Source organism: Polyodon spathula, chromosome 12 (genome assembly GCF_017654505.1).
Source record: "Polyodon spathula isolate WHYD16114869_AA chromosome 12, ASM1765450v1, whole genome shotgun sequence".
NCBI classification, from domain to species: Eukaryota; Metazoa; Chordata; class Actinopteri; order Acipenseriformes; family Polyodontidae; genus Polyodon; species Polyodon spathula.
The window spans coordinates 36521377-36545911 of NC_054545.1; the positions used below are offsets into that span (position 1 = coordinate 36521377).

Consider the following 24535-nt stretch of genomic DNA (forward strand, 5'->3'; position numbering starts at 1 on the left):
AAAAATGTTCATTTTACCCAAACACATACCTATAAATAGTAAAACCAGAGAAACTGATAGTTTTGCAGTGGTCTCTTATTTTTTTCCAGAGCTGTATATATTGTATTTATTTATTTAGCATCTTTAGTGCGGTGGTAAAATCCACTGGCTGCAACTCATTGAAGACTCAAGTGTAAAAGTGTGGAAGTTGGTTCTATTGGTTAATGTTCAATCTTCAATCCTCAGAGCAGAACTAAACCGTCCCCTGGGTGAAACTCCCAGTATTGTATATCATCTAAAACACATCAAGGTTGTCTTTTAAACATCCCGCGAGAGGATACAATGTGGAGGACAGAAAGAAAATCTGTAAAATTGATAAATGACTTAGGAAAAAACAGAAATGACGTAGCATTGTGTGCTCCTGCAAGAGGGATGGATTGTAAACAGACTCGCGTGTGGGTGTTTTGAGTCCAACCTTTCCAGTACTGAACAGGACAGGGAATTTGTTAAGAGTTTGTTTAGCTACACCTTTTGCTAAATTTGGGTATTAAAAAAAACAAGCCATCACTAATTATCACTTGGACAGAGGTACAGTATATCACCAGATTGGGAGACTTGCCTTTAAGAACAGAGCAGGAATTTGTGAAATTGCAAAATCACAATTTTTTTGTCTACTAATGTCATAAACTTGCATGAAAAATTGGATGGCAGCACAGAAAACAGCAAAACAGCATGGGTAAACAGAACTCGAATAAAAGAAAACACAATCACACCAGTTCAAAATGATTCTTTTTTCCCTGCCCCCTCCCCTCACAAATATAACAAGACACATTTATAACAGCATTACAAAAACTCCAGGTGTCAAGACAATGAAGGCAGACTGCAGCTAAGTGAGCCAGCACAGAGCAACACAGTGGAGTACATTGGATTTACTGATGGTACAAACCTCAGATAAAAAGGTTCACCCAGCAGTACATGTCCACACCTTCTTCCACAAAAAGAAACAAAGTTCATGACTTTTTCCACTTGCATCTCCATGGATACCAAGTCCAAACAACCGAAAAACATTTTAACGTCAACCTATAATTGGAAAAGGATTAGTTAAACCCATATACTTTTGTTCAAGGTATGTGGAAACAGCATTTGTAGCATTTCTGCTGGGAATGCCATGAATTCTCCATGCTGCCATGATGCAGGACATTACAGGGCCTGGACTGAAAATTAGTAAACACATACCCCTGGCTCCAAGGACAGCACTGGTTTAACATGAGGGACTATTTCAATTCCTTTGGAGGAAGCACATGACTATTTTTCCAGGATTTTTCTTTCAGGGAAGCTGTGGGGTGAGACTTGAAGCCTAACTGATTTTTTTATACAGCGTTATACAGTCAGTACTTTAGGGGTGTGTTACATATTGCAAGGTGTTTCCAAAGTTTGGTCCAAGCCCTGTACATGCAGCTCGCTTCTGGTCTCCACACAGAGACAGTCTGCTGGCTATTTCTGCTGTTGGCTTCTTTCCCAGAGCTCTTGACCTGTTCAAAGTGGCTTCTGCAAATGAGTTGAGGGTGAGCTAGGACCTATTTCTGCAGACTCCGAGAGACTGATATTGAAACACACTGAAGAGACGAGATACAATGAAATTAAAAAAATTAAACAAAAACACACTTTTTTTTATTTATTTTTTTTGCATTGGGAACAGAAAATTGAATTGTACAAGTTTTGGAAAATGATTTGGTCCCCAAGACGCATAAATAATAAAAACGAATCTCTCCTCAGTCAGTTTGTGGGCCTCTCCTGCCCCCTGCAGGACAGGTGTGGCGCTGCATGCTCAGGACATTTTCCCGAGCTGGATCTTCTTCCAGGCTTCGGAGGCAGTGAAGATGCAGGAGTCGATGATGCCGGCCACAGTGAAGGTTCCTCCAATGATGGCACAGATCTGCAGAAAGAGGGCACACACACAAACACATACACACACAGTGGATAATGAAATAATTACTAATGACTACTACACAATTACTAAAAAGCTACCCTGTAAGGTTAGAGGCTCACAAACTTGTATTTCCAGATAAAGATGGCAATGCAGAGGCCTCCCAAGTTGGAATCGATATTAACAGGCTCCCAATAGAGAGCTGCTACACGGTGCTTTCAGACGCAAGAGAACTCTCCCCGGGGGGGGGGGGGGGGGGGGTAGGTAGGTGATTTGATGACAAGTCAGAAAAGTTAGAAGCAATCAGTGACCTGACAGCTGGGACCAGGCTGCAACACCAGAGCCACCGTTATGCGGAAAGTAAATTGAAACCTTCCGGTAAGCAATACTGTGTCAAATTCCACAAGTGATGGAAGAAAAGGTATCTAAGAGCCAGCAAACAACACAGCAAAGAGGATTCAGTAATGCAGTCTTGAGAGCCAGCACATTACAGAGTACTCTAAACAGTATATAGATCTGAGAGCCAGACACTCCAGTGAGAATACAGAATCCAGTGTCAATGTATACGCATGACCTGGTTCATGTGCATCTGATTAGTATTCTACTCACCGTGGTGATGAAGCGGTACAGGGGCTGCCGTCTCTCTGTGTACTTCACAGTGATGGGGCTCAGGTCATAGCGGAACCAGATAGCTGGGATGATGCGGCCTGTGTGACTGTAGGCCACGTATTCCTGCCGGAGAGAACAGAACAGAACTTTATACTTTTCAGCCAATGCTTTCAGAGTAGTTGGCATTTACACAATGGGAACACAATGCATTCTTACCTTATTGGCCACAGTGTACTGATAGGAGAACCTGTGTTTGCCGGCCATGTCTTCATACACAGTGGGCACTATCTTTAAGATGTAGTCGTGGGATGCAAGTGCTGCATGCAAGTGCTGCAGAGAGAGAGAGAGAGAGAGAGAGAGAAGATTGACCCAAGGTTCAAACATGAGATGGCATCTCTTACAGCAGTGCTGGAAGAAGAAGCTGCCACCAGAATAATCTGATTGTACTCTTCATAAAGCCTAAAATCAAGCTGGACAAACTAGAATGTGTGCCTGTCCATAACCTTAGAGTCGTTCCTGCATCTTTGGGTGGAGGGGGATGCAGTAAGACAGGATCCTACCGGAGTGCAGATTCAGAGTTACTAAAAGCGATATTTATGAGAAGCAAACTGCCTCCTTTTCAACTGTCCAGTTTCATTTTTATTCACTGTGATTTTTTTTGTTAAGGCATTACAAGATCTAACCACTAGATGGCATCCACTACTTTTTCTACATTTTAAAAACCAGCAGGCTTCATCCAGCATTTGATTAGCACTACTTGTAGTATTGTTCCCTAAAATTATTAAAGACATCGGCGGGCTCACAAAACAGATACCACCCCGTCCAGATCTTTGGACAATGAGAGGAATAAAAGAAGGTATAACGGTGAGATTCTGAATGAGAGAACTGCAGAGATGCATCACCAGTAAAGAGCTCCTGTAACAGGGTGAGATAATGAATGAGAGAACTGCTGAGATGCACTGGCCAGTAAAGAGCTCCTGTAACAGGGTGAGATTCTGAACAAAGCTCGAGCTGTACGTACGATTAGATGCCAGTCTGTCAGATCCCGCTAAGGCGTTGAAGGCTCCATGAATAGTGTGCACCTGCAATACAAACACACACTGCAATGAAGAGAAGTGGGGTTTTTTTTTGTCCCAAATGTAAATCCGAATACGGGATAATACAATAGAAATGGTACAATAAAAAAAAAAAGTTTAAATAAAAAAAACAGAATAGACCAATAAATAATAAAAACCACGAAGGGTTGTGTGCCACTGTACAGATTCCTTCAGACATTCCATGAATAATAAAACTAAACTCGAAAACTTGATGCCATTATAGGGGGCTGGTTTCAAAAACCCAGGCTAGCACCAATTACAGGCTGCTTTACCCACAGTAACATTAGGTTAAATCAGTACTCATCACGGTCTGTGAAGCCACAGATGAATGATGTTTATATATGTAAACCCAACAGGTAAACGGTCCCCTGTGTGGCAAATGTGAACGGAGATTACCTCACCTGCAGTTTCTCTCCAAAGGTGAGTTTGTGAATGACGTGGGTCATGTCAGGGCTCTGTGGCTGAGCCGTGGCGCTGTGGGTCGATACATGGAAGTTACCCGGTACCTGTGGAAAAAAAACAAAGGAAATATAACCGCTCTGGTATTGTAGTAACGATAACTGGAAAACAGCTGACCAGTAAATAAACAGGCATATTTATAGATCTATGTAGATTTGTAATTCTTCAGTAGAAATACACCAATGTCTGGTTTCACAGACCCCCATCAGCACAAGTCTTGTACTAAGGTATCTACTATAATGTTACCTTAGGTAAGGTAGTCCAAGATTAATGCCAATAAGGGTTTTTAAAACCTGCTGTAAAAGATTATTCGTTATCTAGTTGCCTAGTGCTGAAAGAGTTCAAATACCTGAAGAAAAATAAAGCAACAGAGGATAACAAGATTAAAGTATTCAAGACTTGGGAACTAGTAACAGGTAAACACAGTGCTGTATAATGGGCCAGTGGCTGATGGACAGAGCTGTACTTTGTATCTGGTTCTGCTTCTGGGCTGGGGGCTGGATTCGGACCTGCATTGCCTCAGTCATCGTCTCACCTTGTTTATAGTGAACTTCCCTTCGAACCTGCAGCCATAACCGTTGTTCAGAGGGATCTTCATGGAGTTGTCGATGTGACCCACCTCGTGTCTGCCCATCTCATCCTGAATATCTAACCCGACGACTGGCGACAAAACAGAGAGGTTCTGAGGACAGAGCTCACTGTAGAGCAACGCCTCCACTCAATACAGCCAGCAAATTCAAAGACTGGGAGCCAGTACACTGACAACACAAGAACCAATCAGGACTGGGAATCAGGGCAGCAAAATCACTACAGCAAATAGAAACGAGGTAGATCTATAAGCAGTCAACCTCAATTCAGATTACAGAAGCCCTTTTCAATATCGATACATGCTACAAGACTTAGTGATGAAATGCATTTCAGAGAATAGTGTACTAGGGGATCTGATGGTTAAGCCAGCAAGTTCATAACAGAACACTGGCAACAGGCAGGATCTCAGTGCCACCAGACTGTATAGGTCTCTTACCCCAAAGATCCACAGTCATGACTTATTGGTACTTATTGGTTCTAGCATTACCAGGTTCTCCTTTACTGCATGTGGAAATGTCTGTTTCTGAACTCTCTGTGCACAGAACAGTTTCTTATTACTCTTGATTTCTCAGGGCAACATGCTCTCTTTCATCCAGAACACTTGAGATTTCTCTGCAACACACCCTCTCAATCGCCCGTACTCAACGGGACAGAGAGCACAATTCCCAATGTGTACCAAGCCGTACTCCTGCACACTGCTATTTCTGGCACCCCACTGACAGATCGCTGAGTGCTCACAAGGGAACACTTCAATTTGGCTCTACGGCAGAGGAGCCTGCCCAGGAAAGCATGCCAGCGGTGCACAGCTGTTCTTCCATCTCCACTGAACCTCACGGCTGAGAATTAGCGTGTGCAGGATCGCTGACTTTCCCATTGTAGAGGAAATTCAAAAGTACAAGCAATCTTAAAATCTTAAAGAAAAGGTTACCCAGTAACATATATAAAATCAGTGGAGAAGAATACTGAGGCTTTCTGAACACCCTTCAAAATGTTAAACAATAATAATAATAATAATAACAACAACTAATAATAATAATAATAAATCACAAGCCCTCATCCATTCCGTACTTGGGCAACAATAGCATGTGTAGGAAATGTCACAGGAAATCTGTGTAATACTGCAAATACTCCTGCAATAATATAGATTACCCACAACACTGAGGCAACCTAAACCAAGAGTTTACAAACAAGCAGGTAGCTGTAGGACCGTCCCGGACAAGATTGCTGGGGCACCGGCTGAGTTAACCAGCTCCCTACTCTGAGATCCAATAGCATGTCAAACCAAAAGTGTGGAGGCAGCAGTAAAGGGTTCGAAACTTAAAACCAATGCTCCCAGAATTTCAGGCGCGGAGAGACTAGAAACACAGCAGTGGATATTACTAGAACTCATTCATAATGTTTGGTTACTTACTAAAGGGACAGATTTTGGTGCAGTAGGTGTATTTTAATAAATGTGTCACTTTTATCAATCATGGTATCACTCTGGAAGACAGCAGTCTCGCCCGAGTGAACTTCTCACTGTGAGAGAATACAAACAAGTGGGGGTATAAGCAAATAATCTTTCAGCGTTTTTCCGGTTTTTTAAATTTCCAAGAAGTTCAAAAAAAAGAACAAGAACTTAAACCGTGTAGTACAATCTCTCTCAGTTAAGATAATGTCAAACAAAGGACAACAGGAAATGACACCAGCTGTATGTGAAAATGTCAGTGAGATGTGTGTGTGTGTGTGTGTGTGTGTGTTGGCTCTTGTTCAGATGTGCTTGACAGTTCATTTTCTTACAGCAGGCATGGGTGTGTTCAGCTCTTCACACCTCGATTTCTCACAATGAATATTTGCTAGCCTACGTAATGCATTAGAAATGAGCAATTACGAATTTATTAAGCCACATTTGTACTGATAATCTGCCCCCTACATTTATGCACAAACTGAGTATTTTTTTAATAAAAAGGAAACTGACACTAGACCTTGATATTTAGGGCTTGAAGTTCTCGTGTTTTATTTTTGATGTCCCTTTAAACTTATTTTGAGTCAATTGTTTCCTAATTAAACTCAGAAAAAGCAGTTAATTACAAAACAAAATGTTACTCATTTTTACCTTCCTATCCTGACTGAGCCAGGTTCGGTTTCGCTTATTTTTATTTCAAACAGACGTGACAAACTGCTCATCCCTGATCCCACTTGCATTTCATTCTTGCACTCGCCTATTTTTCGAGCTGTCCTGAGATTTTCTTTTCAGCACAAACATGCAGCACGGAGCACACAATGATATCAAGAACATCATTTAAAATCTCCTTGATTTGCAGCAAATAAAAAAATCATCTTCAACCCAGCCGAGTTCTCTTTATTACGATGCAGAGACAGCTTAACAATGACTAATTAACATTTAAAAGGCGGTACAGATTTGGAAAATAAAAACCAAAAAGTTCAAGCCCTACTCATACTGTACATGAAACTGTGACAAAAACAAGCAATGTACATATGTATGGATATACTCACGATCACAGTTCAAGTTGGGCAAACTGATGTTTAAACTCACATCGATCTTCCCTCCACTGTCCTTATCTGGGTCATCGACATAAAGTTCATTTACTCTGCAAGCAGAATAGAAATTCTTATAAAAAATGACCGGCACTCAAAACACTTTGCACAGCTTGAGACACTCAGAACATGCAAGCACACGACTGGAAATGTTTTAATGAATACAACTGATGAATTCAGCACAGCGATGTTGCATTCAACAGGTTAAGGAAATAAAGCATTCCTATATTTGACACATCACTACTCAATCCATTAAGTACCAAATACATTTTTCTTTGAAACTAACAAATCTGAACACATATTGTATTGACATCATTTGCTACATTCTAAATCGATTTTTCTTCACAGAAAATAAAATGTAATCCTTTGTTTTGGCATCAAACTGCTGTGTCCTATTTTCAGGACAGTCAAGTTAAACATGCCTCTAATCAGACCAGTGCAAACTAACACTGATGATGAAGCTCAACACATAGAAAATCGCAAACACCAAGAAATAAATCATTTGTAGGCTTCAGTTTTTATACTGGCGTCATAAATGCATCTTAAGGGCTGCATTTGCGGAATTAGCCTTTAGACTTCACTTTTGCGTTTAACAAAATTAGAGTAAGTTATCGTCACAATATAGTTGAAGAGAAAATTAACAGAACAGCTAGATGCCAGTTAAAAATACTCCAAAAAATTACAAAGTAGTCTGTCTTCAAATTAGGACAATGGCACTTATTGGGTTAAGGGGATAAGCTCATGTGTAATGACTGTGTAAGCTTGCGGCGAGAAAGAGGCACGCTTTCAGTCACTCACAACCTCACCATTACAGAAATCTCAAACTGGGAAGCACTGGCCGTCTGAAGGAAGTCTGTCATTAGGGTCGAGACAGTTTGAAAGAACTGGTGCATGAGGTGGCAATTATTCATTCATTTGTTTGTTTGTTTCCCCCCCATTGTGTCAATACCAAACATTAAGCAACTCGATTTCCTGTTGTAACAAAAGGTTAGTTCATCAGCCGGTTGTGTGCTAGAACCCTTTCAAGTTGGAATCTCACTGTGTGATAAATATCCTGGCTCTGTTTCAGATCTTCACTAGTGAGGAGCCCAGGATTGAAGGAAAGGCTGGGGGTCTAAATTCAGCCTAAAGATACGGGAAGTTTCCATAACCCATAGAGAGAGGTTTCAAGCAAGACCCCGGGCACTGCTCTGAAACCACAGGACCAGCCTCAGGAGGAAAGCCCTGACCATTGGAGAATGGGTGTATAGATATTTAAAGGACAGGGCTTACGGGCCAATCAGTGTGAAGCATTTGTTATAACACAGCTATATTAGAAGAAAACAGGTAAGTGAAAAAAATAAATAAAGACATACTTACAGTTCTGTAGCTATAAACCCAGTGAGCTCAGATAGGAAGAGAAAGAGCATGAAAAGGCAACAGCAAATGGAAACTGTGTAGGGAAAAAAAATACAAGCATATACTGAGCACCAAAAGAAACTTATCACTTATATTTGAGCATCAAAAGAAACGTATCACTTATATTTGGATAAAATTCACTAGATGTGATCAAAAAATGATAAACTTTGTTTTAGAGCAGGTGCCTTGACTTTTTATTGTGCCAATTAACAACTGACATCACAAAGGTTCTGCAGAATGATCCGTTGATCTTGGGCAGGTGTTATGACACTTGGTCTCCCAGTTGGTGGCCTGTCATTGAAAGAGTGTGTCTGATCATACCATCTCACCAGATTTGAAATTGCTGGCTGTGAGCACCCAAGACTGCGAGCCACAGTACGCTGCCCTAGACCAGCCTCCAACACACCGATTGCACGAAGGCGCTGCTCTCTTGACAGACGTGGCATACTGTTTTTTTTCTGTGATTCTTTATTGCTTTTATTCAAGCTTGCATTTCAACAGCTGAAATCACCACATATCCATATCACTAAATAGGCGATTAAGTGCATATGCTTCAGTCATAGTCACTCAAGCTTGTCCTGGTCAAGAATGAATGAAAGAATGAGTGATTAAAAACAAACCAAAAACATTGTCAATGTCCATCATTTATATACCTTATTGTTTTTCGAAAATAAATGGTGTTATAATAGTGGTAAGTGTCTATTGATGCTAAGTATATATATATATATTATATATATATATATATATATATATATATATATATATATATATATATATATATATATATGTGTGTGTGTGTGTGTGTGTGTGTGTGTGTGTGTGTGTGTGTGTGTATATATATATATACATATATATACACACACAGTAATTAATAGCGCCATTGTTAGAAGAAAGTGTGCATACCTGTAGTCTCATTACAATGATCAATCAATCATTACTCTCCAGTGCAAAGTCACCCTGCACCTTTCACCCGCCACTGCAGTTCACAGTAACAAAGCAAATAATAACAAGGCAGTTTTCACAGGTCAAAACTGAGGAGCCTACAGTGAGACCAGTCATAAATTCCAATGCTGTTATTATGAAATGCAAGCATCTTTCAACAGTAACTTCACTTTTTTAAACATTTCTAAACCAAGATAATAACACTTGCGCTGAGTGAACTGCGTCACGGCTTGTGTCATCAGCACATGAGGCAAAAGGCAGCCTCAGTCCAGTCGATCTCACTGAACCACTTCCTCGTGGCCCTTTCAGAACCCTATTGCATTACTGTGCTAGTGATTCACACAGCGAGTCATGTCTCCAGCAGCACATGTGACAATTCAGGAATGCATTCCATTTCGTTTTAATAGGAAACCTCCCAGAAATGTGAGGTAATGCAACCGCTGCTGCACCATGGCTCTCTCAGTAAGAGACTGACCCAATCAGTAAACGCAATGAACCGGGAGGTCGGCTCATCTTCCAAATACAGTGCTGCTTGGAGATTAAGAGAACAGGGTGGAGAACAGAGCACCTGTGAATGCGGAAGACACTGACACTGTAAAGTGATCCACAATGCGCTTTGCATCAATTCCAGGTGTATTAAATGGAGACTGAAATGCTGCTCAGCTGCAGAACAAACCACTACAGTACATTGCAGGTGTCAGCTCAAGCGCAAAAGCAGGTCCTCAAGACAGACAGACTCTCATAACAAATGCCCATGTATAGAGTCCTTGAAAACATCAAAGCGGTTACTGCTAAGTGGTTCTCATAACTACTAAGAAGCTGTAGGTCACCCTTGTATTTTTACAGGTACATAAACTGAATGCAGGTCCCTGCAATGCCCTATTTCAGAATGGTAAACAGAGGAAATGCACAAAGGTTGCACAACTGATTAGAAACAGATGTCAAGGCTACAGTGGGAATGAAATATATGTTGAACCGTCTTTACGTTAGATACTTTATAAGAGAAGAATTTTAGAATGTGCACAAAGAAGAATAGTAAATGAAATGTATTCAGGACGTTTAAAAAGCCCTTCAAATAGGTTCAGATCCCCCAAAGTTCAGCACAGAAGCATGAAGTGGTACGGTTGTGCTAGAATGTTCACTCCAAAAGGTTTGGAGCTGTCCAGTGCGAACGTCAACTCCAATTCCTATTGCTTCCTGCTGGTGTGTGTGCCATCTCCCAGACACCTTTCCTAATCCAGGTTTCTGATGATTACAGATGACAGGATTTACATTCCATTGAGGGGTGTGACTTTTCTTGTAATGTCTGGGTTAGCCTCTGGGAGGGGCTGTTTCTGTGGCATGTGAGTATTACTGTAGCGTGAGCAGGCTATTAATCTACAAGTCTATCTCATGAGGTGCAGAAACCAATACTCATCTCATACTCAAGGTGATTATTACTCTAACATCATGAAATCCTATTCCAATGCATGACATACACACTGCTGAGCTGACTAACCCAACCCTGCATCTACTACTATGACATCATCGCTCACTTAGTAATCAATACCAGGGGGCAGATGAGCTCTTGGTTTTGCAATCCCATTGTTTGTCTTTAGTGACGGTGCAGTGGAGATGATGCTTCGGTGATCATTATAATAGGGCGACAGGGCTGCAGAGCGGAGGATTCACTGTTTAGACTGGTGCTCGTTGTTAAGAAGCAGGGTAATGACAGCACTGGCGATCATTATGAAAGTGTGGGGTACTGCAGTACTCACTGAAGGCTCCAGTGTAGGTTGGCTGGGTCAGGTCTTTAGGCACTTTCCTGTAGATGTCAAGCCTGCAGGAACAAGAAGCGGGGAGACAACAGAGTAAACGAGAGTGTGCTGCTGACTGGGTGAAAGCACAGACCGTTCCCATGCAGCTCAGCAGCATCACTGCTGCCCTGTGGTATGTGCTGCTTGGCACCTTCCCATCCAGGAGCTGGGGTCTGGCTGTGTGACTGAATCCAGCCTTATCCTATTACACTGTAAATCTATATTACTGTCTGTTATTCTGTCACATTTCTCAGCACCCCCCTGTTAAAGTTACAATTCTCAAATTAAACACAGTAGATATCTAAATCAAGACCTGTGAAGTACACTTCATTGTACTGTACAGGTAAGTTGTTTATTTTTATTTTTTTTACCTTATTGCAAGTAATCTGAAAGTTAAAACTATAGGAAATTTAACTCAACTATACAAAAATGTCATCTAGTGCTTTCTTCAGTGTACTAGTTGAAAGATTTGTCTACTTGACTTCTGATTTAGAGTTTTTACGTTATGAATGCAAGTAATTTGTCCTGAGTACTGTATGCGCCATTTACTATGTTGGCTCCAAGGTATTTAAATCTCGCAAATACCTGTTATTTTTTGGTAACAAAAAAATCTAAAAAGTAGAAAAGAGAAAGAAACGCACGCGCACATACACACAGAAGTTCCATTCCTTCCACTGTTAAATAATCCCCTCTGACGCAATCCCAAGCGTGAGAGAAAGTGTGAGACTTCCTGTCCTGGTACATACCCCACTGCTCTCGATCACAAACACAGCCCCTTCGCTGGATTACATTGTTCTCACAGCAGACCAGAGAAACAGGAAGAAGGATCTTGAAACATAGTACCAGGGGCCTAGTCAACACACACAGTACCAGGGGCCTAGTCAACACACACAGTACCAGGGGCCTAGTCAACACACACAGTACCAGGGGCCTAGTCAAAACACACAGTACCATAGAGGCGATGCTACGCAGGTACACCACAACACTGCAGGCTGAAACTGTACAGTCCATTGTCTCAAACCAGAGGGAGCAGAATGTTTCCTAACTTCTTACTTTGTGAATTGGCAGAACATGACATAGCCTATTACTAACTGGAGGGCAGCTTTAAGAGAAGATGAGAATGTTGAAAGACGTGGCTGTAAATGCACTTCTCACACAATGTTTATCTGGACAGAGCAAAATGAATGAACACGCTACATGAAACCCATAGAACACAGAGGCAGCAGCCATTGTCCGCATTCTGCTCTGGGAGTTACAGGCGTTAAACATGAAGGAACACGTCAACGTCAAAAAAACAAACAAAAAAAAAAAAACCACCCTGCTGACTTGGCAGACTGAATCAGTGCCTCCCTGCCTGCCCAAAAAATAAACATGCTCACATGCCTTGAGATCACACAGAGAAGCAGTTAATGAGACAGTTTAGTGAAGTGCTGGCTGCACGGCATGGGCTTCCCAAGGTACTGTACAGTACTTCAGGTTCCTGGATATTTTATAAGGAAACTGAAATCAAGCACCTTACTAAAAAAAAAAAAAAAAAAAAAAAAAAAAAAAAAAAAACTACAAAAGTGCAGCGTCGATGTCAGGCAGTTCTAAAGAAAGGGGAAGATGGATTTTTTTCTCCCATTTAGGACAAACTGTGCTCTGGAGTGTGAACTGTATGTACTAAAAAAGAGAGGAGGGGAGGGGCACCACTATTCACTGCACTGGAACGTTTACAGATGGACATGTTATTGAAACAAGGTCACAGCCTTTCTTAAAAAAAGTCTTTAAAAAAAGTTTTTAATGTAGCGATCTGTTAGGCACTGGAAACATTTGTAAAGTTTATTTTAACCCTTTACTGTCCTGGGTATGTTCCCATAGCTATATAATGCCTATTTCCTCAATGAAACACCTCAAAGCACTGTACATATTATTATTTATTATTATTTATTATTATTATTATTATTTATTATTATTATTATAATACTGAGCCGAGCCATCAGGATGGTCAGTAGCCCTCGGTAGCAGAGAGTACAGGACGAGCTGGAAAAACATGTCTGAAAGGTACTGAGGATCTAGCCCACAAAAACTAGTTTAACAAGTCAACAAAATCAAACTACTGTTTCCTGCTACAAAAACAAAACAAACAAACAAACAAAAAAAACAATGGGAGCAAACCTTTCTCTTGCTCTGCTCACAAGCCGACCCGTTCCACTTTAACCACTGGGCCATGCTGTCCCCCAGCCCCACTGCACGGATCACAAGGTCACCCCGCCACCCCACATCCATTAGCTTCAACTAGTTCTAATCAAGAGCCTTGTATCCAGGGCGATGCTGTTCTCTGCCGCCTACACACATAAACAATCCAAACTTCGAAATGTCACTTTCAAACCTGCGGCCCATTATCTCAGACACCATTCACATGCGCGCCTGTCCTGCCTACTCAGGGATGGAAATAAGACTCCCATTGCATAGCAACTTCACCCATTCCAGGTTTCACTACAAGCTTGATTAGCCAAAGTGTATAGGTAACAAGTTCAAGTGTGTCTTTTTAAACACTTAGTAAAACCAGGAATGGATCAAACTACTATGCAATGGGAGTTTCGTTTACATTCTTGCTACTCACCTATAATGGCAAGTGATATATTGCAGGTGTACACTTTTACACTTGTGTGTTTCTTTAAAAAATGAATTATAATGATAAAGAATGATGGTATAGTACTGTAGTGCTTGAAATCAGCTCATCCCATCTGAGCCGTGCACACGTGTGAATTGGTGTGTGGATGTGTGTGTGTGTCTAACAATTCCACAGGCACTCGCTGTACTGCAGTTAGCTCCAGGGGTGAAGTGCATGCTTTGGAACGTGTGCAGAAAAAAAAAGTCTGGGGAGGAGAAAGTTACTACAAAACAGAAGTTAAAAAGAAACTGACAGCTACAGTAAAAACAGGAAAGGAGAAAACTGCTGAAGCAGTGATTCACAAGAATTAGTTTTATTTTTACAGCAATTACTTCTCATCCCACTGCGAAGCGTACAGTATTTAATCTTTCTAATCTGTTTTCCTTAAATTTCCATCCGGGCTCGGGGCTCATGTATTAAAAGTCAATAAAGACTGGGAAGAAAAACAGCTTATGGGAGCGACAGAGCACAGAAGAGAAGAACAGCTACACCCTTCTTCCACATGCAAGGGTCATGTGGGAGAGACAATTTGAACATTGATCCTGCTGCTTGGAGTTTTATCAAGAACACACAGATAGCCGCTCTGCAAACCATCAATTCACCAAGCACTATTGCTCATTTCAGGGAGTTGCATTGCAGGACTAGTACTTGTGCAACAGGTTCTGCTGTAGATGTGTACAGAATTTCTGCAAGAACACAGTGTACTATGTTCTATACCTATGTTGGTAATACTGCACATATAACATAAAAAAGATCTGGTTGTGCCAAGCAGAACCACTTTACAGCAGCTCAGTACAGAAAGAATCTGGGATCGAAGTAAGCACCACACAGCAACTATCACACATTTTATTGGAAGCTTATCAAACCAGAGCTTAAATTAGACATTGCATCAAGAAGACCTACAGTAACAGTAAAGCACACAGCTTGGATGGTCTGCTACTACTACTACTGCATCTGAAAGCCAGCATTTTAAACCTCACAGAACACACACAGTACCCATACAACATGTCCACCCCAGCTCAGAATAGTAACAATGGCCTATAGTGTTGGATACCTTAGTTATAGTTGCAATTCCCTTTATTTAATAATGAATATTAAAGTGTATTTCCAAAGTCAAATCACTTCCAGGGCTTGTGAGGTTTCCCCTAAAGCAAAGCTTTCTTTGTAAATGTATTTATTTGGATACGAGCTGTGAAGTGTGTTTAAATAGCGTGTTTGTCTTTCCTGTAGCGTACAGTCGGTCGCCTTTGAATGGTACATTGCTCTCTACTGCAATAGCCTTAAGCTAGTGTTCTGACTGCACACTATCGCACTGCTCCCACAGGAACCACAGGAAACTGCTTCCACCTGATACGGTGCTCCACTGCAGTTCAGTTGCTGCAGCTGCTTAACAGAAATGTGGTTTGTTTGTTTGTTGTTGTGGTTTTCTGGTACGATGAGATGCACTATGGGAGTGGCAGGAGGAGGTGTTACAAGACCAAGTGCTTTCCTTTCCATTTGCCAATGTGGTTAGCCCCTGCACAGTGAGATTCTCCAGATGCACACACCCTTCCCAGGTACCAATATACCCAGCCTGCACACAGCAGGGAGGAGGAGAGCTCAGTGCCTATGCACAGGCTTCTTTGAGAGAACGCCTGCAACGGTGACCCTTTACCGCTCACAGTGTGTGTGTGTGTGTGTGTGTGTGTGCAATAATCCTTAATCACTTAACTCTTTCTTGTTATTGAAATGGATACCTATCCTTTGTCTGCTTTCGGCCCCGATGAACGAAATGCTAAGCTAGAACGCGTTTTTTTTTTTTTTGATATGCGAGCTGGAGCTCTAGCGCCAGTGCTCATCTGTTTTAATGCAGTGTGTGACTCAGGCACAGTACATGTATGAAGGAACTAGACTCAGGTGACTTGCTTCAGATTTCTCAGCACCTGGAATCTAAGATGATGATGATGATGATAAAGATGTCCCTTGCTCTACTGATCAGACTTCTAGCAGGCAGCCCCAGGTTCTACTGTATTCAGGCGGGCAGCATTCCTTCCTCTCACACCCACCAGATTTACTGAATAGAGTGTGAGCACACAGGTGCTTACTGTTCCAGGCAGACTTCACACTGAGTGTAAGGCCAGATCCTCCATCCTGGAGCACACTTGATGAGTTTACACTTTTTGCTCCCCTGTACACACCTCTTTCCAGGAAAGAAAGGTTTGCCCTGCCCTCACCTGTGCTGTAGATTCTAGAATAGTGAACACGTGGCACTGCCTGCTTCCTATTAGGATCCTGGAGCTCAGTGTATCCCGCAGTGCAGCACGGCGTTCCTAGCAGAGGGCTGTGTAATAGCAATGGGCACTGACCAATTCTAATGCACATTAATGAACACAAGGCTTTGATTATACAAGCTTCACTCCAGACACCAGGAGGAGTAGGCTACTCGTTTGACAATCAGGCAAGGCTTCAGGGGTGGAAATAAGACTCCTATTGCACAGCAGTCTCATCAGTGGACAGAAGAGAAACTGTCCATTTACTATATATTAAAACCCACCTCTCTGCTCTGAAGCAGGGCTGTGATTTATTGATACCAGTAAAATCCAGGATGTTGCTGCTTCTAGTGTATGAAAACCCTAGATGTATCACCCAGTTCCATAACTCTCTGCCTCAGGGATAGAAATAAGACTCCCATTGCACAGCACTTTGATCCATTCCTGGTTTAATAGCACACCCCTGAGCTTGTTACCAACACACTGTGGCTAGCTGGTACAGCAGTAAAACCTGGAATGGGTGAAACTGCTCTGCAACAGGAGTCTTATTCCCATTCCTGCTCAGCCAGTCCCTCGGAGGTGTCAATAAAGCCAACTCTGGCCAGGGTGAGAATCTTAGAGATCGCAGTGAGATTTACCAACAGCCAGTTGGCTTCTCAGGAAATGATACTGGCATTACATACTAACGTGTTACCACAAAACTCCCTGAACTGTGAATCACTAAATCCCCCTTTCAGAAACACCAGAAAATGCAAAACGGGGACAACTGTTAAAGGGTTTCACTACTACCTACTAGTTTGAATTTCAGCCACAGAACAGATGTTCTCATCAGTATGCAATGTGCACTCCACAACATATGAAGGTGGCCGTGGCGATGTGGACATGGAAACTGTTCTTGGTTTAAAATGTAAGGTTTAGAACTACGACAAATGTAACTGGACCTGCACAGAGGCCTGGACTGAAAACACAGCACTTCACTAGCAAATGCAAAACCAGAGGCGAAAATTTAAGAAGAGCTAGAAACAAATACAACAATTTATTTTTTTTTTTTTTGTAAAATGAACGCGTTTTCAACCACACAACCGATCATCTTTGCGCAACATTGCAATGTGACCACTCTACCATTCAGAATCATTGGATATATCATCAATGAAATACTGACTGTACTGTGTTATCACGGTGCGTACAGTAGCGACGCATTGTAAGCGCTAACTAAATAACGGACAACAGAACTATTTAATACTACCCTTAAAAAAAAAAAAAAAAAAAAAAAAAAACATTTAAATTGTTTTTAAGTTTGTTTGGAAATATACAGACTGAAATGGATTCTCGTGCACAACAAGCCTGCACAGCCAAATCAATGCACCAGACCTCCTCGACTGGCCTGGCCTAACACCACGCATACTACTCACCTCCTCACATCGAAAGCCATTGCGTTTGTTGTATTTCTGACAATCGGACAAAAATAAAGTCACTCGGGCTACGAAGTTAAAGTGACCGCAGCTCTAATTCTCTCTTCAATCCTGCCGGCAGAGCACACCGGGGGTGACGTCAGCTTAGGACGCTTTGCAGAACTCCATTGGCTGCTGTAACTGCTGGGCAAGATTCTATTTCCGCTCCTCTGCTGAAGGTTGGGATGTTGGATTTTTTTGCATTTATGTTTATCTCCCCTGTTGCGTAAATGTGCCCTCCTTGTGTTCACCCGCAAACACACTATTTTCACTGTCTTGACATTGCACTGGCTTGTACCTGAGCAATTGTCTTTTAATGCCGAGTGCTGGTTGTGGATTTTGATTGATCTCCACCTGTGTAGGTGGATGCTGCTGTAAGAAGAAACTATGCAGTAGTAGCCTGCTGAAAATATCCCTGAGACTTCAGTACTACTGCATCTATAAGTGACTGTCCAAAACACTACTTTCAGCTACAATTACTGCAGCATTTCTTTGTAGAGCATCTTTAGTTATATGTTATGGTGCTCAAGAAGTGTGCTTTATCGATTGCTTTTTTGACAACTTATTTTCTTGTAAAATCAGCTCTCTCTCTCTCTCTCTCTGAAGCTTGTTCTGTCGAGAGACACAGCAAGAGTGATGCTATCATATTAGATGCCATGTTTCTAATCAAAGGGCAGGACTCCTTGATGCATCTCCCATAGTGTAGCCCAGCACTGAGAAGTGAGCTACTCAAACCCACTGGAAAGACCTTGTCCAATCCCAAGCCTGCACGTCCCATAATTCTGGTAAAACTGAAGTAAACCTCAACCCTCAGGGACAACCGAACCCTGGTATCAAAAACCTGCTCTGCCACTACAGGATTTCTAAACCTGTTACACTGGTGTCCTCTCTTCATCTCTGCCTGGTTGAAATCCCTCTGAATATTTTGTGTTACACTGGTGTCCTCTCTTCATCTCTGCCTGGTTGAAATCCCTCTGGTTGAAATCCCTCTGTATATTTTGTGTTACACTGGGGGCCTCTCTTCATCTCTGCCTAGTTGAAATCCCTCTGTATATTTTGTGTTACACTGGGGGCCTCTCTTCATCTCTGCCTGGTTGAAATCCCTCTGAATATTTTGATGAGTTAGTTTAGAATTAGTGGGAAGTGAAATGCATGCCGATGTAATATTTGCAATGCTGTGTGTGGTTATTGCAGTGGGGGAGTTAAACTCTTTCATCTACAATTGACATCTTTACTGTTAATGTATCTGTTGTTTCTCAAGCAGCAATGACATGAGTCCAGTATTAAATCATGTGCAAAATATTGGTCTTGGTGGTTCTACTTTGACAAGGAACCATACAAAAAATACTATAGCACATTGTAAAATCACCATGGTTTCCTATAGTACACTGCAATATATACTGTGGTGTATTAAAGGAAACTATAGTGTTTTGGAAGGTAATACAGTATTTTTTTTAATGTTATGCCCCGTCTACATGTTGAAACTCACCTGTGTGGTCCTTTGTTGCTGGTCTCATCTCCTCCACCCCTCAGCTTCTCCCCCCTGTAGGATCCAACATGTCTCTCAGACCTCAGAGTTACACGCACATTAGGAATGGAGGCTGTTTATAGGTTGCCCTGGTATGCCATGTCAATGCATACACTCTACCATACCTCGCTATTCTTTACCATGCATATCTATGTTTAACCATGCTTTCACTATGCTTTATTACACTGCTTTCAATTGCTTCAGTTCAAAAGTGCGGGACTTTGAAGTTCTTCTATATAATCTTTATCCCCTTTCTTAACATCATGAAAATTGTTCAGTTGTTTATGTATCTGTTTCATTCCCACATCCTGTTGCCCTTTCTTTGTTTGAATCATTCATTAAGGTCTGTCTTTTTGACAAAGAGCCTCTCGTCAGCAGAATTAGCAGCTGTGGTAATTAAGGTTTATGCAGGGCGTGTGTGAAGTGATGAGTGCTCCACTATCACAGTGGTGGGATCCATTTTTGACTTCTTGAGCACAGAGGCAGCAGTCTGTAGGTGGAAGTTGCTGGTTAGACCATTCTCAGAACAGGAAGCGGTGGGGTTGCCCCTTCTGATGAAATGAGCTGTGAGTTAGCTGATACTGTGGGTTCTCAGAAAACACCATCTCACCCCGGTGTTTTAAATAATTCAAACTAGGAGCAGATAGTCACCAGAGACACCTGGAGGGACAGGGTTATCTGTAAGTGTGAACCTACAGTATGCCAAATAGCGGTTATATATTCTATAGGTCAACTGCACCATATTCAAATACAATGCAATAGACTGTGTTTGAGTGTATATATATATATATATATATATATATATATATATATATATATATATATATATATAAAATAAAATATATAAATAACAATAAAATTAGGAGTGTGCTGATACTCATACTTATAATTGCTTTTTAGAAGTATTGAAATCAGCAGGTATTAAATAAATCCATTCATTAATGTGTTGATTTAAAAACAAGAGTTGTCCTTCCCCTCACCTTTACAACTGAGTACCACTCAATGGCAGTTAACATCTGCACTGAGTGTTTTAAAAACTGATTGGAAACACATGTTCCTCTCATCAGGGGCTCTGACATTTTTACTGCCACTAACTGAGAGTTTACAGCCTCAGTATATACCTTATATATATATATATATATATATATATATATATATATATATATATATATATACAGACACACACACACACACACACACACACACACACAATAGTAATATAAATCACTCCAGTGGGTGGAGAAAACACCATCTGATTAATATGGTCAAAGCATGACTAACTTTAGAAAAGCTATGAGCTCATTAAAATATATCCTAATGTGTTTGATTTAACAAAAGTGATGTTGTTGTTGGACACAATTCATAAGCAGTTTTCATGATGACAAATGTAATTTTTCATCCAAGCTATGACATCGTTTTCCCATACAGCCCTCCTTGAGGTAAAGCTCAGCACTGCGTCTCAAAAGGATGGAAGGCGTGCTACTCAAACCGATATTGAAAGCTCTCTACATCGGACATCCCCCCGGCTTGATTTTTAATATCTTTCTCTTATCTTCAGAACTGAATGACTGGAAATGTGTAACAGTTACAGCTCCTTGAGTCTTCAGAGAGGACTCCTCCAGGAGGCAGAGGGCTTTCACTTCCTTTACAGTTTGAGGAAGCTGTAGAAAAATCACACTCCAACTATCCAGCATTACAGTGCTTTCCATAAGTTACCACTGCTCTGCCTTAACTGACTCATTGATTTCTATATTTGAACCTGGGATCTTCTGGATCTTCTCCCCACAAATTCTCTGGGTAAAACACTCCGGCCCCCCAGTTTATAATCAGGCTGTGATAAAACAACCTTGAACATCACTGATGTTATTTATATATTTTCATTTTCATTTACTTACGTTTGTTCTTAGATTTACTGCAATTGTCTTTAAACTTTTCTTTGGAGAAAATAAACCAAGAACAATCAACTAAAGCCGTTCAACCGTATTCTCTTACGATAAAAGCCTTGGGATTCTCTCCAAGCCAGCTGTGGTTGAGGTTAAGAGCAGGTTTGTGTAATTATTTGGAAATAGGTTATAACCACAAACCTCTTGCACTGCAATCATGTAGCGCATGTGCCTGTATCATAGACCATTGCAAACTGTGAAAGTCTGCAGGCAGTGTATACTGTACACATTGTGGCAGGGATAGCCCTAAGGGAGCTGCCTGGGATTTCCACGGTGATGTTAGCTCAGATTCCAGGGTGGGGCAGCACCACCCTTCATACCCCAGCTCAAGTATTTCCCAGGAGTTGAAATACAGGGTTCAGAACTGGATGATTGTAGAAAACATATTAGGAGCCGCTACCCTTCCGCCTACCAAATGATAGTATGTGTTTGGTTTATTGTAGATGTCAGTTAATAATTACATATAAAACTAAACTCTGGCCCTTGCAAAGCAATCTACCTTCCACCGAGTTGTATATATAATATGTACATTTTAAATAAACAATGTGCACCTACATATATACTGTATATATTGCTATCTTATTAGCAAACAAAGCAAACACATTTCATGTTTTTTAATAGTTTGTATTATTATTTATTTTTGGCATACACAAAACATGCCTGTAATTTCTGCTTCACCCATAACATTAAGCACTCCAAAGTAGAATAAGAAGCACAGGAAAGAATGTGAACTTTATCAAGGTCTTTATACACAATGCTACGATCCATCACAAATCTACATTAACACTGATCTTGGACTAGTTTAGTGGTAATCTAGTGTTAATCTAAAACACTTATTTAGAACTACTATAGGTTGTTTGTTTGAATTGTATGTTCTAGAATTTTACAGATAATGTTTTGGAATATTCTGTTAAGATCTCGGAAATGATTCCCTCATCAAAGTTCTCTGATGCTGTCGGATTCCAAACATTTTTGTGAAAATTCCCAACTGTTCTGGCATACTTGTCTATATGACTCATAGCTTATCCCAGGATCATATAGCGAACCAGAAGGAAGGATCAAACTAAACAAACCAATGCAAGGCAAGACACAACCCATAACACTGTTTCAATGTGAATAACCTAGCTGGATATAAGGTGTGCGATCAGCAAAACAAAATATGTCTTTTAACCCTTTATTGATCACAAGTGTTTTTAGATTCTGTTTTAACTGTTTATAGAACTATTGTTGAAACCTGTTGGTTCTCCAACCATAACTATAAACAATCAATCATAAGATACTGAGTAATACTAAAAAAAAAAACCTTTTATACCCCATTGAAAACGGCTGTCTAATTGTAAAGCTTTTCGGGCCACTGAATCTTAGTGCCACAACAATCTTTGTCATCGCCTCAAAAATAAAACAAAATATGAACAATTCACACGGCTTGAGGATATTATATTAGCAATAAGACAATACCAATGACCAGGGATACCCTTGTGGTCTCTAATCACTGCATACAGACTGGTCTGTAATGAAGCCCATTACCTTTGAATTGAGTTAATAATAATTCAGAGCAATGCAAAACAAAGCGATCAAGCCTTTGGAGTAGCTGTCGAGTTGTGTTCAGGATTTCCCTGCTTCTCAGCTTGATGTTTTTTGCCTCTCTTTGGTGTTTTTCTGGAAGTGATTCATTCTATCTGAATATCTGCCTGTAATCTTTAACCACAACTTGCCTTTGCTCCTCCTCTTCGCTTCTGTTGTTACGTAGCTCCGTGATTCATTCTTCTTGTTGGAAATGACAGTCATTTCTCCAGGCTGTTGGGTTTTTTTCTTTCTCGGTTGGGTACTAATACACACCCTCTTTTTCTTCCCTCGTTTCTGAAACGGTTGAAACTGTCATGGGTCTTGTTATTCACAGCACAGAAATCCACTGCTGGCATGGTGGCCTACATTCTCTCTGTTGGCCATAATTGATTCTGCTCATTTATGTTATTGTAGTTTACACTGCATGATACAGACAGCTATACTGATCCACTTGTATATGTAGGTCGGAAATCAATCAAAATAATATAGTAGTGAAAATAAGAAAAGTAGTAAATTCCTCAACAGACGTTTGCTCTTATGTTAATTGCATTGCTATATACTCAAGTAAAGGGTATTACTCACACTGTGGTGTTGGCACTGCCCCTGAGGATCCCTGGGGCTCTGTGTTAAACAGGCTTGACCCCCCAGCCCCTCACCGTCACCTCTCACCTTTAGAGGCTGACAATACCAGAGAAAACACAGTCAGTTTAAACCTGGACACCTTAGTCCTCTGTTTATCATGGTGAATTTTAATCAGTAAGGATAATTTGATCACAACATCGTAGTATTTAAATCGAGATTAGCAGAGGCTATAATATGCTCTCATAGTATATGCTAAATAGATGTTTCCTGTAAAAATGCCAGTGCAACAAAAGACAGTACAAGGAGATCCCCTTTTATTCCAGTGTTTGTTTTTGTTTTGATGAAGGTGACGTTCTTTCAGGCTGCTGTGGGTCACAGTAACTTCATTAAAGTGTGGCTTCAAAGTTCAGAAACTGCTTTTAGAGAACTAAGGAAGCATAGCGTATGCAGCTGTGGCAGAGTGTTGTAAGCAGTTACCAGTTGAAGATTGGTGTAGCGTGCAATATGATTGTGGGATATTAAGCAAGGCACACAGTTTGGTCACAATGATTTAGAGACAGTTGGCTCTCAGTTTCTGCTGCAGTTAGGTGTGAAGTACCTGACTAATTGTACTGTCATAAATCATGCTTTAGCCCCATACCATTCGCTGTGCACTTTGACAAAGCAATGATCAGCTCTGTAGTGTTTAACGACCTGTATGAGGCGTGTGCTTCCTTTTTAGAAATGCTAAAAGACACCTTTAGCTGACAAATGCAGGGTTTCTATGACAAATGCAGAGACGGCAACAGGACTCCTATTGTATAGAAGCGTCACCCATTCCACCTTTTAATACAAACTTGATTAGTCACTGTGTATAGGTAACAAGCTCAGGCATGTGTTATTATACTCATAGGAATAAAAACAGGAATGGATAAAACTGCTATGCAATGGGAGCCTTATTTCCACCCCTGCAAATAACACAGGTTTTACTCAAAAGCTTTTTTTTTTTTTTTCACGTAAATTAAGTACCGGTAAAGCACAGTGAAAACCATGGTTACCAATTTTAAAACACAGTGAACAGGAATAGCAGGGCAACGTACTCAATTACAGAGAAAAATGAGCGTTGTAACCTTTTTAAGGCTGAGTAGTGTAAAATTCCAGTCCTGGCAAGAAAAAAATGGACAATGAAACTGTACTGTGGCATACTTTTGTCACACTCTTTGTCGCATACCCCAGGCCTGATTCATA

At 40.9% G+C, this 24535-nt stretch overlaps 1 protein-coding gene across 2 annotated transcripts; it reads right to left on the minus strand.

Moving 5' to 3' along the window:
• Window positions 1–752: 752 nt before the first annotated feature.
• On the minus strand, window positions 753–17856 carry LOC121324406 (endoplasmic reticulum-Golgi intermediate compartment protein 1). Of its 2 annotated transcripts, XM_041266240.1 has the most exons (10): window positions 17651–17856; window positions 11295–11356; window positions 8557–8629; window positions 7156–7250; window positions 4607–4731; window positions 4014–4118; window positions 3537–3597; window positions 2732–2832; window positions 2516–2638; window positions 753–1915 (listed from the first exon to the last, which is right to left on the minus strand). In XM_041266240.1, exons 1-10 carry the CDS (start codon window positions 17668–17670, stop codon window positions 1808–1810), a joined length of 873 nt encoding a protein of 290 aa, XP_041122174.1. In that variant the 5' UTR covers window positions 17671–17856; the 3' UTR covers window positions 753–1807. The 2 variants fall into 2 exon arrangements, with proteins under 2 accessions (XP_041122174.1, XP_041122175.1); XM_041266241.1 differs by lacking the exons at window positions 7156–7250; window positions 8557–8629 and having other exon boundaries at window positions 17651–17802.
• Window positions 17857–24535: the final 6679 nt, after the last annotated feature.